This window comes from Rattus norvegicus, chromosome 2 (assembly GCF_036323735.1).
Source record: "Rattus norvegicus strain BN/NHsdMcwi chromosome 2, GRCr8, whole genome shotgun sequence".
NCBI lineage: Eukaryota > Metazoa > Chordata > Mammalia > Rodentia > Muridae > Rattus > Rattus norvegicus.
In genome coordinates, this window is record NC_086020.1 from 177,453,722 (window position 1) to 177,468,063 (window position 14,342).

Here is a 14,342-nt window from a genome sequence, read left to right on the forward strand (position 1 = left end):
TTCAGACATGACCCACCCAGGTTTACCCTTCAAATTTTAAAAAGCTATTTGGGGTGTACCCATAGCCTCACCCTTGATAAGCAAATGCTCCACTACTCTCTCTCTGTGTCTGTGTGTGTGTGTGTGTGTGTTTTAAAACTTTTAATTTGGTGGGTATGATGGCACACGCCTTTAATCCCAGTACTCATGAGGCAGAGGCAGGTGATTTCTGAGCTCAAGGCCAAAACTATGTAGTCAGACCTTGTCTCAAAAACAAACACACAAAACAAGCAACTTTTAATTTTGGAGATGTACATGCACACTTGTACTCCTTTCCACGAAAAGACAACCGCAGACTTAGGCCCTCAGGCTTCCAGGAATTTTCTTCCTGGTCCCCTATACACTCAAGAGCCCCGCAATTTCTGATTGTTATACCACACATCGGGATTTTTCTTGAGTTTTGGAGACTCAAACTCAGGTCCTTAAGATTGTACGGCAAGGCGGGGTTGGGGATTTAGCTCAGTGGTAGAGCGCTTGCCTAGTAAGCGCAAGGCCCTGGGTTCGGTCCCCAGCTCCGAAAAAAAAAAAGATTGTACGGCAAGGGCTTTATCCATTAAGTCATTTCCCCAGCCTTTAATGTTGTGTGTGTGTGTGTGTGTCTCCCCTCAAAATCTCAAAATTTTGGGCATCTATCTTGAATGAAAGCATTTTTTACATATACTACGATATTTGCCTTATGATAAGACCAAGGCCTTATCTTTTGATCCTACAGATGAGAACCAGGATCAGAATGGTGTTTGGAGGGCCATGATGATGTTAGATGACTTGTTCTATAATTTGCATGGTGAATAGGCCTGAAGGGAAAGAGCAGTGAGAGGTGTAGAAACAGTCTTGGTAGTGACTGTCTGCAGCCGCTCTGTCAGGGGTTTGTTTAGAGACTTTCAGAGGTAAGAGCACAGGTAGCACAATAGTGATTAGGATGGTAAGATCCCTAGTCACAACAGTAGGGAACAGAAGACTGTGGCCAGCTCCTGTAGCCTTCAGGAGAGTCGGGAAGGTTGTGAGCACATCAGAAACATCACTAAATGTTGTTACCTGCTCTGGTCCTACCTCCCCAAAATAACTCAGTAGATTCCTTAGTTTCATTTCTTCTGTGCCCATTCTAGTGTGCATGCACGCAGGTGCTCTCTCTCTCTCTCTCTCTCTCTCTCTCTCTCTCTGGTTTTCTCTTTTTCTTAACAGAAGACAGCTTAACATGTACTCTACCATTTACACTTTTAACATATACCAGTTTTTTGTAGTAAAAATGCAAGTGTATCCAACACACATGTTCAGAGCTGACTGATGTCCACAGTGTGAGGCTGTTGCAGCTTTAGTCAGCTTCTTTGCAGCTACACATGCATATTTGCCAGATGTTGTCTGAAACTAGCCGTGTAGATCTAGACTGTAGTTAGGGTAGGCTCAGCAGTTAAGAACAGTGACTACATTATCCAGTTCTTGGGGGTCTCTATCCTCTGTGGACCCCAGGCACACCTGTGGTGCATAGACATAAATGCAGGCAAAGCACCTATACACATAAAATGAAATAAGGTTTTGAAAAAAGGAATTTATCCAGAAACTGACTTTAACCACTTTGAAAAGAAAATGTCTTCTTCCTAAGTTCACTCAAAGAGCTAATCGGATCCCCTACAGTCCCCATTATTGAGCTGTGTGATTAGGCTGCTCATTCTGCACCATGACACCTCAATCCCAGCCCTGTGGGATAGGGGTGCATAAAGAAGACCAAGGATGAGCTTGTTTGTGTAGACTTTGGTTCCACAAACACTGCTCAGCATTATTTAGCCTCTTCTAGAAAATGTTTACCAGCTGTCTTAGTCAGGGTTTCTATTCCTGCACAAACATCACGACCAAGAAGCAAGCTGGGGAGGAAAGGGTTTATTCAGCTCACACTTCCACATTGCTGTTCATCACCAAAGGAAGTCAGGACTGGAACTCAAGCAGGTCAGGAAGCAGGGGCTGATGCAGAGGCCATGGAGAGATGTTACTGGCTTGATTCCCCTGCCTTGCTCAGCTTGCTCTCTTATAGAACCCAGGACCACCAGCCTAGAGACGGCACCACCCATAAGGGGCTGGGCCCTCCCCCCTTGATCACTAATTGAGAAAATGCTTTAAAATGGATCTCATGGAGACATTTCCTCAAGGGAGGTGCCTTTCTCTGTGAAAACTCCAGTTTGTATCAAGTTGACACACAAAACCAGCCAGTACACCACCTACCAGAAAAGAGTGTTGGGGTTTGATGGCTAAAAGCATGTTGTATAATAGTGATATTGATAGGGTCACTAGACAAGGACGTTAGCTGAAAGGTGAAGATGGTGGTCACATAGGAAGTGAGGAACCCCAGGGTCAGGAAGCACAATAGTGATTAGGATGGTAAGAGCCCCAATCATGACAGGTGGGGAACAGAAATCTGTGGCCCAGCTCCTGTAGCCTTCAGGAAGAGAGTCAGGAAGGCTATGAGCATGTCAGAGATGGCAACTCTCTAGCTTCCCTGTAACAAAATTTTGATCCTCCAGGGTTGTGACTGACAGGTAAATCACCGAGGCCCTCTTACCACATGGAGATGCTCTGCTGGGGAGAGGTGCACTTCCATTTCACCCAGTCCTATGTGCTGCTTGTCAAGATCATGCACATGATAGGTTTTAGACTAAAGGGGCTGCATTGCGTGCTGGAGAACCTGACTCATGTAAACAGCCAATCTCACACACCCCAAATCCTGTTTTTCGCCCCACTTTCAGGGTTTGTTTGTTTGTTTGTTTGTTTGGGTGACGGTGCATATGCCATCCTGCACATGTGATGAGCAAAGGAAGGTCACTTCTCTTCCACCCCTTGGATCTCCAAGGCACCAAGTCTGTGGCAAGTACCCTTGCCCATTGAGCCACTTTTTAGCTGTGTTTTCTAGTTTTAAGAGGGAAATTATCGGGGAGAGTGGAATGGTGTTCTTCACGCCCCTCCCCTAGCCCCCTTATATCCTGTTGCAAGGGAAAAAGTTAAGTTACTGGAGGTCTCACTGAGGCATCTGAAATTGTGTCATGCAACCTGTTCCTTCTCTGTTCCCTAATGAGCTCCCGAGCAGTAGCCAGTAGTGAACTGAAGTCACCCTAGTGAAAACGTAGGCCACAGCTCAGCTACCCCACCCATTAGGAAATCAGGGACACCTTCCCTAGGCACAAACTGTAGGGATAATAGGCTCATGTGCTACTCTAACTCAAGCTCTGCCCTCTGTGTTGTCCTCTGCAGGGGTGTTCCCTCACCAGACACAGCCCTGCTTGGACCCTAGCTATGAGCACAGCAAGTGGAGATACCTGCAGCCACGTGGGTCGGAGTCTTACCTTAGGAGTTTCCAGCTCCAGCAGATAGAGTTTCTCAAAGGGCGGCTCCCAGAAGCACCCTTGATTGGAGCACAGACCCAGTCACTACCGACATTCCTCCCAGGACACTGGCCAAGGTTCCCAGGGCCACCTGCCCAAGGAAAACAACCGGAAATCTGGGGGTTTCCCAGGAGTGTGACTCTCAGAAATCAGGGGTTCCATATAGGACCCCCACTTCCTCCTCCACACAGCAGGGGTCCGCCATGGAGAGGTGCTGAAGGTCTTTGCTCACACTTCCAGGAGCTGAGCATCAGTCAGAATCCAGAGCAGAAGGTCCTAAACCGCCTGGAAGAGCTTGGTGAGGGGAAGGCCACCACTGCCTACGCGCTAGCCAGAGAGCTCAGGACCCCCAAAAAGGACATCAATCGTATATTGTACTCCTTAGAAAGGAAGGGAAAGCTGCATAGAGGAGTGGGGAAGCCTCCTTTGTGGAGCCTTGTGCCCTTAAGTCAGGCTTGCACTCAGCCCCCTAGAGCTGTGAATTCAGACAAGGAAGTCCCTCGAGGAGAGCCCGATTTGGACAGTGAGGACGGAGACCCTGCCTCTGACTTAGAAGGACCTTCTGAGCTTCTTGATATGGCTGAAATTAAGGAGAAAATCTGTGACTATCTGTTCAATGTGTCAAAGTCCTCTGCCCTGAACCTGGCTAAGAACATTGGCCTCGCCAAGGCCCGAGATGTGAATGCAGTGTTGATTGACTTAGAAAGGCAAGGCGATGTCTACAGGGAAGGGGCCACTCCTCCCATCTGGTACTTGACGGACAAGAAGCGTGAGAGGCTGCAGATGAAGAGAAGTACACACAGTGGTCCTGCAGCTACCCCAGCAGCTGTCTCAGAAGCCACTCAAAGCACCTCATTCCCTACCTGCCACCCACCCCAATCAGGTGGCTCAAGCAGCATGGCAACCTCCAAAAGAGTGGAAAACGGGCAGGAGCCTGTGACAAAGTATGAAAGTAGGCACGAGGCCCGACCAGGACCAGTACGACTGCGGCCTCATGCTTATCACAACGGCCCCTCTAGAGCAGGGTATGTTGCCTCTGAAAATGGCCCGTGGGCCACAGATGACATCCCAGATAACTTGAATAGTATCCACACAGCACCAGGTGAGTTTCGAGCCATCATGGAGATGCCCTCCTTCTACAGCCCTACCTTGCCACGGTGTTCACCCTACAAGAAGCTAACTGAGTGCCAGCTGAAGAACCCTGTCAGCGGGTTGTTAGAGTATGCTCAGTTCACTAGTCAGACCTGTGATTTCAACCTGATAGAGCAGAGTGGACCGTCCCATGAACCTCGGTAAGAGACTACCCAGGAATCATGCCTAGTGTGAGTCAGACCCTGGCTCTAATACTGTCTTGGTTTACTTGTGAGTGGTGTCCTTGGTGGCTCCTGTCTTTGCCTTCTTTCCTTTCCACCTAATCATTCTTGATTGGTCCTTTCTCTAATGCTGATCAGGGATGAGAGACCGCAGGGTAGCCAGAATCTTCCTCTGCACAGGTAGATGGGCTGTACTCGCTGCCGCTGCTGTTGAACCAAGAAGTCAGAGATTCACTCAGGCAGCTGGCCAGACTGTGCAGTGGTTCTCAACCTTCCTAATGCTGTGACCCTTTAATACAGTTCCTCATGCTGTGCTGATCCGCCCCCTCCAGCCTAAAATTATTTTTGTTGCTACTTTATAACTGTAATTTTGCTACTGTTGTAAATTGTAATGTAAATGTCTGATAGGCAGGATATCTGATATATGACCCTGCAAAAGGGTTGTTTGACCCCCCCAAAGGAGTTGAGAACCACTGCACTATGGGATTACACACACCAGGAAACAGATCGAGGAAGATAAGTGGACCAGGAAGAAGCTACTCAAGGACCTGTCAGATGACTGAAACTACTGGGGCTGAGTAGTTGCAAGTTGTAGTTAGAGAGACAGAGAAAAAGCTAAACACCTCCAACTTCTATATAGCCTACATTCCTTACTGACAGGAACACGGAATAATGACACTGTTGAATGATTTCAGTACTGTGTAAACATTGAGTGTACTTAGCAGCTAAGACAAGGCCTCATCAGATTCAATAGAATCCTTTTTAAGAGAGAGAGGGAGGGAGGGAGAGAGGGAGGGAGGGAGGGAGAGAGAGAGAGAGAGAGAGAGAGAGAGAGAGAGAGAGAGAGAGAAAGCAAGAGCAAGCACACATACACACACCCCTCAAAAAAAATGCACGCGTAAGCCATGCCACTCGTGTAGCGATCAGAGAACAGTTTTCCTGAGTCTGGTCTCCTTCTGCCATGGGTTCCTGAGGTGAGACCTGAGCAACAAGGTGCTTTTCTCCATTTGAGCCACGTCAGATGCCCAAGGCAATATAATCTTACCTGTCAGCTATTATCTGTATAGCTCTGGTGTCTCAAATGCACAGAACTGTCTTAGGGTGGTTTCCAGGGTAAGGGTTTCCCAGTAGTAACCTGTTTCTTCATACCGTCCTTCATGATACCAAGTTACTGGTAAACAAAGGGGGTATCTTTATCCCAAACTGGCAGTGCCAGGACATGTTTCTGTTTGTGCTAGGGGCTCGAGTTCTTTTGTTTTCTCACCTCCACCCTCCAGAGAGTGGAGGGAAAGCTGTGGGGTTTGCTGACAGTCGTTCTTTGGGTGTCAGCTATGAAGAGCACAGATGCTGCCAGGTGTGGAGGCACAAGCCCATAATTCCAATTTTTAGGGAACTCAGGCAGTGTTGAGGATACTAGGTTTAGCCTGCACTAAAAAGGAGGAAAAAATGAAAAACAAAAACAAAACATTGATGTCATAGTCAAATGTCACTTGTGTTGGAAAACCTAGGAAGTAAGAGATTTAACTTCTTTCTCTGAATGAAGTAAAGATCCAGCTTGAGTAAACAGCTTAAGGCATCTAAAAGCTTGAGCAAAGGCTACTCAGCCTAAGGCAGGTCTAGGGCAGGTGGTATGGGTTTCATCCCAGACCTGGGACAGACAGAGCTGCAGCCCTGCACAAGTAGTCTAAGGACAGATTTCTCCAGTGGCCTGAGACACACTACCCACCTAAACAGCAGGACTTCTTCAGAGGTAGCTCTTTACCCACTCCTCTGCCTCCCCTTCCTCCCCTCTTAGCACCCAGCAGGCCTCTGTCACTGGGTAGACATCTGCTGTGGGTCTGGGAAATGAAAAGAGCATTGTAATACCATTGCTGTCCTTTAGGACCTCCATGGAGGCCAGTCTTCACCGTTGCAGTAGGTGGATGTCTACCCATCTCTTGTGCACTTTATTATTTTCATTTTTAAGAAATGACAGGAGCCAGCATGCCTGTAATCCCAGCACTGGGGAAGCAGAGTCAGGAGAATGTTAGTTCAAGGCCAACCTGGGCTGCAGAGCAAAACCCTGTCTCAAAAAAAGATGGGCCAGCAAGCTGGCTCAGGAAGTACAAACACATGCCACCAAGCTTGACAACTTGAGCTCGGTCCTCTGAACCCATGTAGTGAGAGAAGAGAACTGGCTCCCACAGGCTGTCTCTGACCTCCACACATTTGCACATGCGTAATAAATTTTTAAAAGGATACCGCTGGGTGTGGTGATGCACACTTTCAATCCTAATATACAGGAGCTGGCAAGAGGACCTCTTGAGTTTGAGGCCACCTCTTCATATTGAGCTTCAGGACAACCAGGACTATGTAGAGACCCTGAAAGGCACTCAGTGTATAGCAGAACGCTCTTGGGTGGAGATCCCTTTAGAATGAGCAGAGGGATGACCCAACCTGATGTTCACACATCTAATCCTTTGCACCAAGATTTAAATTCCAGGTTGTCATCAATGGTCGAGAGTTTCCCCCAGCTGAGGCTGGCAGCAAGAAAGTTGCTAAGCAGGACGCAGCAGTGAAAGCCATGGCGATTCTGCTTCGGGAAGCCAAAGCCAAAGACAGTGGACAGCCAGAAGAATTGTCCAACTGTCCCATGGAGGAAGACCCAGAGAAGGTGAGTGATCTTTGCTGGGGAAGGTACCCATTGGCATTTATGTGTCAGGATTTGACAGACTCTGGAAGCTGTCCTGGCTCAAAGAGTCCGTCTTCTTCTGAGGTAGCATCCCTGCCTTTTCCTACGCCCTGCCCTCCCTGTCACTTATAGCCAGCCCCTCTTCTTTTTTTTTTTCTTTTTCTTTTTTTCAGAGCTGGGGACCGAACCCAGGGCCTTGTGTTTGCTAGGCAAGCGCTCTACCACTGAGCTAAATCCCCAACCCCGCCAGCCCCTCTTCTACTTCTGCTGGTCTGATTATATTTGCAGAATGTCAGAGTTGAAAGGACCATATATTAGTCAGGGTTCTCTGAGGAACAGAACCTGTAGAACATATAATTAAAAGAGGATTTCTTAGGTTGGCACATGGTTTGGCCAGAGTTGTCCAATGAGGCTTGTGACACAGCTGAACACTGAGAGTTGCTGAGTCCGTGAGGCTGAGTGCCTCCCTTGGCTGTCCCCGCCTGGCTGTCCCTGCCTGGCACTGAAAGCCTGGCTGTGCCTGGAGAGGTGCTCTCATGCCCAAAGAAGCTGGTTCCAATATGAGGGAGGGGTCAGCGGCAGGAATAGCGCAGAGGAACTCCTCAGTGAGGCACGCAGAAAAGCAGAGCCTTCACTGCCCATGTCCTTTGATCTGGGCTGCCAACATTTAAGGTAGGAGGTCTCATAGCAGCAAAACAGTCAGGACACTCTCTAAGACATACATACCCACAAGCCAATCTGATACAGACAGCACCTCACTGGGGCTTCTTCCCTATGGTTCTGAGCTGTGTCACATTGGCAGTTAAAACAAGCCTTGCAAACCTCGGATCCACTCTCCTCTCTTAGCTGATACTCATCCCTTCCAGTCCCCATAGCATCTCCTCACATTCAGTTGTCCAAAGAAATTCTTAGCTGGGCATGGTGACCCTCACTGTAATCTATGCACTTGGCAGACTGAGGTGGGGGGTCGCCTTGGGGTCAAGGCCAGGCTGAGCTCTAAGGGAAGACATTGTTTCCACAAACGGGGAAGGGGAGATAAAAGTCTCAACCTCCTGGCCTCCTGCTGTGATGAACTGACTAGTGTTCTTTGTATCTGTTTTGTCCTTTGCTTTCTCCTCTCTTGTCTCCAGCCAGCAGAGTCCCAGCCCCCCAGCTCCTCAGCAACATCCTTGTTCTCTGGGAAGAGCCCAGTTACTACACTGCTTGAGTGTATGCACAAGCTAGGGAACTCCTGTGAATTTCGTCTCCTGTCCAAAGAAGGCCCTGCTCATGACCCCAAGTATGTCTCATGTGTGGTGTGTCTTGTGGAGGTCTCCCCCAAAGTAGGAAAGATACTTACTGCAGCACGAGGGGGAGTCGTTTCCCTGGAAAGGGGCCTTCAGGGCCTGGGTGCTGCTATGAAACAGAGAATCTGGGATTAGGAGTTCGAGGGGATGGAGGACTAGGTAGGGTCACAGTGTGGACAGTATGGTGGGACACAAAGATTTAGGACCTGGGCTTGCCTTAGTAGCTCCCTACTTGAGAGTTCCATGCACATGGTTGTTCAAAACCAGGCTTCCTGGAGAGGGCTTGGTTAACCCCTGCATGTTGAGTGGTTAACTGGTCAGGAGACACCAGGGGCAGGAGGTGGGCAGAGCGCTGGCCATCCAAGGCCACAGGCAATGTGTGTAAGAGCTGCAGGAGGTGGAAGATAGCGGCTTGACCAAGGTGAGGCAGACCATCTCAGCCCAGCCATTGTGATCTTTTGCCCATCGTTTCATCTAAGGTTCCAGTACTGTGTGGCAGTAGGAGCCCAGACTTTCCCCTCTGTGAGTGCCCCCAGCAAGAAAGTAGCAAAGCAGATGGCCGCAGAGGAAGCCATGAAAGCTCTGCAAGAGGAGGCGGCCAATTCCGCTGATGACCAGGTGGGGCGTTGTCCTGCTCAAGCTACAGCTCATTGTTTCTGACAGCGCGGTCAGGTAGGGTTGTCTTTGAGTCCCTCTCAGTTTTCTGACATATTACTGGTTCCTCTTCAACTAATTTCCTCTTAGTCTGGAGGTGCGAACACAGACTCACTTGATGAATCTGTGGCTCCCAACAAGATCCGGAGGATCGGTGAGCTCGTAAGGTACCTGAACACCAACCCTGTGGGTGGCTTGTTGGAGTACGCCCGCTCTCATGGCTTTGCTGCTGAGTTCAAGCTCATTGACCAGTCTGGACCTCCTCATGAACCCAAGTGAGTATCTCAGTCCTGACTGTAACCGTGTGTCACCAGCTGGGAGTAGCTGGTGACCTCAGGGGAAGAATTGATGCACATTACCTATGAATAACGAGAGGGCAAATTGTCTGCACAGCCTCCTGAAGCTATTAGGTCAGCCATCTTGAGAATCCAGTCACTGTTCCACTGAGTGTGAGCTTTTTCGTTTTATGAGCTAATTTTAGTTTCATACTAAAGATCATTCAGATGGTTGGAAAACTATGCAATTTTTGGAAAGTTTAATTTCTATCCTTTCAAGTACCCTCCTGGTCACTGGGCCAGATGTACCTGCTTCATTCCTCCTGGCGTAGCATGCACTGGCCTGCAGCCTGGTATTCACCTAGAAGTACTGTCAGGGAGAGCTAGCTAGCTTGTTAGTTAGCTAGTTAGTTAGTTAGTTAGTTAGTTTGTTTGTTTTATGTGTGTTTGCATGAATGTCACCTGGATATGCAATCCCTGAGGAGGCCAGAAAAGGGTGTCAAACGTCTTGGAACTGACTGCTGTGAGCAGCAGACCAGTTGTCAGCCACCATGTGGATACCGGGAGTTGAACCCAGGTCCTTTGGAAGATCGGGCAGTGCTCTTAACTCTTAGCTGGAGCTGTCTCTCCAGATCCCTTTCTAGATCACTTTATATTCTGTTTTTATTTTTATTTTTCTTAGCTTTAGTCTCACTGTGTAATAGGCTAGCCTTGAACTCTCTGTCCTCCTACCTGCACCTCCCAAGTGCTGGGATGACACAGTGGTACCATCACACCAGTTTACTCAGCATGTTCCACATTCAGCAGTAGGCCGAGGGAAGGGCTGTGGAAGAGATCACCCTCCTCCAGTACAGCTATACTAATAAGGAAGCGTAGGAAGTAATGTGAAGCATGTAGCATACAGAAAGTTAATAGCAGTCAAAGATGGAGAAAGCAAGTGGACTTTCCAATAGGTGGGCGATCACGTGTGTATGTGTACGGGTGTAGCCAAGCCCCTGTGCCAACTAAGCTGTACCCCATCTCATGAAAGTCCATTAAAAAAGCTCCCTAATTAAGCTCCATGCTTCAAATAACGTTAGTAAGAAATCACCAATAGAATTTATTTTGGAACTAGAAACTTGATTCTGAGTCCTACCAAAAATAAATCTTTAAGGATATCTCAGAAGGAGCAGGGGTGGTGGAGCATGCCGTTAATTTAAACCCAGTCTTTGGGAGGCAGAGGCAGGTAGAAAGTTCCTTGCCTACGTAGGGAGTACCAGGACAACCAAAACTTGTAGAGGGATTCTGTCTCAATAATTAAAACGAATAGCTCAGAAAATTAAAGAAAAGCGAAGTAGTAAGTGTAATGACCCTAGCAGGCGTTGAAACAGTGGGAACTGTAGGTGGATAGACAGGAACAGAGGAGCAAGGGCAGTGCCCAGAAGAGACAGGCATGGGATGGCCTCTGCCTGCCCCCTTTCCTGCACCTCAATTCCACACAATCCAAGATTTACATAAATGAAATCACAGTAATCACTAGAGAAAGCAGGGGCGTTTCTAAGATCTTCCACAAAACAAAGCCATAAAGGAAAAGGCCTGGAAAAATTGATCCAGAGTAAAAGGACCACCTAAGAAAAAATACACAATAACCCCAGGCCTAAATTATTTACCTTGCATAGGTTCTTTCTGAAGAACTCTTTCATAAAATAAACTACAAATAGACAAAATATGGCATCTATATGTTCAAAATATGAACGAAAATATTAATACACAAAAAACTTCAACAGCACATAACACATGTGTGTGGAGCCCCTTTTATCAGTGTAGCCTGCAGTCACTGAGGAAGTGTGAAGTTACATTTGCTAAGTCTTGTGGAAGGCTAGACTGCCCTGCGTGGCCCAGCTTGACTCCCTCAGGGGAAGGCTTCTCCCAGGAAGTGATGCTTAAAAATCACTTTCAGATGACTGAGAGAAAACACAGGATGTAGGACAAGGCAGGCAGCCTGTGTCCATTGAAACTGCATCTTTTGACTTAACGAAGTGCATCTGGGTTTAATTCTCAGCATCACCTCTCACACAGCTGTGCGAATACTGCACATACGCAGATACGTATTGTTCCCTGAGCGGTAAGGTCACTACTTCGTACCCAGTACATCACTACGCAGTGTATTGTGAGTAGCTAGAGACGATGCAGGCACAGCAGAATACTCAGGCTTATTTGCAAACACCATGGCATTTTATATCAAGGACTGAGTGCTCAGTGGTTCTGGTGTCCTCAGGAGTCCTAGAACCATCTCCCATGGACACCAAGGGACAGCCGTCTATCTACTCCTGTGGGGAGGACAGATCTGCTAAAGGGACTGAGAGGTGGTCTGGTGGGGAGCAGGGAGTAAGTGAGGGGAGGGTGAGCCTGGTAGCAACTGCTGCAGCAGCACTTGGGCCGCCCACAGGGCCTGCCTTGTAGGTCGGCTGAGCCGTAGCAGAAAAGCAGTGAGGAGTCACTGATGGTTTGAGTGGAGCTGTCCTCTCACCACCCTTGTCTCTTACTAGCACTTTGTGCTAAATTCTTTTTTCTGCTTTGAGAGAACTCTTCCAGACCTTTGCCTCAGAATCCACCAAAATCGCTCTTAGCAATCTAAACTGGTAACCTCACTTCCCAGTTTAGAAAACAGGAAATACTTGATTTTCTCCAGACCAGGCCACCTGCCTTCCTTGAATCTGTCAGGAAGTATGAAGGAATTACTCCTCCTAGCTCAGGTCCCGGTCCCCTCCCCTTACGTGCTTGTTTCCTCATCTTCGTTCTCCTCCTTGCCTCTCCTTATAACCTGTCTTGGCCTGTTGACCTCCGCCTGTACACTAATCCCTTACCCGTCTCTGAGAGGCCTTGTCTGAACCGTGCTTCCCTGCATGCTCTACCCAGCATCAGTTTATTCTGTTGTACTCTTCACTCCCTCTGAGGGCTGGAGAGAAGGCTCAGCAGTTAGAGTGCAGACTGGTCCTGCAGAGGACTCCAGTTCCCAGAATCTACCAGGCAGCTCAAAACCACTTGTGACTCCAGCTCCCGGGGGAGCCAACATCTCTTCTAGCCTTCCAAGGCACTGCACAGACACGCATACACAATTTAAAATAAAAATAAAACCCTGCCTGTCTCTGCTAAAAGCCTGTCCACTGTCTGAATGTAGTCACTGAGCACTTGAAGTGTGGCCAGGATAACTGAGGGCCTGAACTGGTCGTGGCTTGTGACTTCTTTATGAGAAAGGACAGCTCTAAAGGATTCTCATTTCATAATTAACAAGCTTACTCAGATACACAAGAGTATGTGACAAGGTGTCATCCTTTCCAAAGACAGACTAGCCAGAGTCCTGGTCTGCAGAGGCAGAGACCCAACACAGTTCCCTGCTCACTAGACTCTTTCCTGCCGCCCTTACTGTAATTCTGAAATCTGCCCACCAGCTAGAAGGGACTTGCCAACATGGGCTAAGAAGGGAACCAGGCATCTAGATACTTAGTTCCTGAACGGCAGTGGGAAGCCCAGTGTGGGTGGCAGAGGCGGGCTGTGCTTGTTCCGCACCGTTGACTTTATCCAGAACTAAATTTGCGTTAGGGTCTGGCAGAAAGGAAAGACTTCAAAAGGGTGCTAGTTTCCATGCTGCTGTGCTCCGGCTGCCACGGGGTTTACAGGAACGAACAGTGGGGTCACCCTCCACCCCACTCCCCTATGGCCATCTCAAGCCTGCTGGAAAGGAACAAATACTGTTTTGTTTTGTTTTTTGAGAGCCTTGGCTGTCCTAGAAATCATTCTGTAGACCAGGCTGGCCTCTAACTCAGAGATCCCCCTGCCTCTGACTCCCAAGAGCTAGGATTAAAGGCATGTGCCACCACTACCCAACTAAAGCTGGATATTTTAAAAATCAGACAGTGTTAGGGATACAGCTCAGTGGTAGAGCACTTGCTTGGTCTCCATGGAGCCCAGTCTTGAAGTCTGGGGATCAGAGAGTGCGGAACACCCGGGTATGTGGGAAGACAGTTATTCCTTCATTTCTACCTGAGAAGAAAGCTTTTTCATGTATGTGTGCACACAGTTGTGTGAGTGGAGTGCAAATAAATGTCTGTCTTCCCTCCGTCTCCATCACTACTCTTTTTCTTTCTGTTTGTTTTGAAATTTGGAGACAGGGTCTCTCCCTTGGCCTGAAGCTGCTGGCTTGGCTCGGCTATCTAGGCAGCTGGCCCTAGGGATTGAATCCACCTGCCTTTCCCTCTACTGCTGGGCTTGCAGACATGCTGCACCACCGTGCCAAACCTTTTTTGTGGGGGAGGAGGTCCTAGTGCTTGCAAGGGAAGTACTTCACCAACTGAGCCATCTTCCCAGCCTGTAAAGAAACCTTTTCCAATTCGCTCTCATCCTCTCTTTAAATAAGGAACAGCTCAGAGACTCTGCAGGTACCAGTACAGTGCCTAGACAGAATTTAATAAGATTGTAGCATTTATGGGAAATGGTACTGTTTTCCTGTTTATGGTAATGAAATGAAATTTACTTTTAAATATATTTATAGTTCTCATGGGTCTGTTTAAAAGAAAATACTAAAAAAAAAAAAAAAAAAAAAAAAAGTACAGCTGTCATCTGGGTAGCAAAAAGAAAAAGAAAAAAAAAGTCATGTAATTCCTGAATGACCAAAATCTGAGCCGTGCCTCCAAATGAGACCAGCAGGCCCTTATGTTTGCTAGGATGGCCTCCCCACAGCACAGCTGGCAGGGTCC

The 14,342-nt window shown here is 48.0% G+C and overlaps 1 protein-coding gene across 12 annotated transcripts in view; it reads left to right on the plus strand.

Moving 5' to 3' along the window:
- Adar (adenosine deaminase, RNA-specific) overlaps window positions 1-14,342 on the plus strand; it is a 39,894-nt gene that overhangs the window by 17,646 nt on the left and 7,906 nt on the right. For 7 of the 12 annotated variants that reach the window (XM_063282623.1, XM_063282621.1, XM_006232775.5 and 4 more), the window contains 5 exon segments: window positions 3,277-4,699; window positions 7,190-7,373; window positions 8,522-8,670; window positions 9,157-9,295; window positions 9,422-9,606. In XM_063282623.1, coding sequence (XP_063138693.1) covers window positions 3,984-4,699; window positions 7,190-7,373; window positions 8,522-8,670; window positions 9,157-9,295; window positions 9,422-9,606 — 1,373 coding nt within the window. In that variant the 5' untranslated portion in view covers window positions 3,277-3,983. 12 annotated transcript variants of the gene reach the window in all.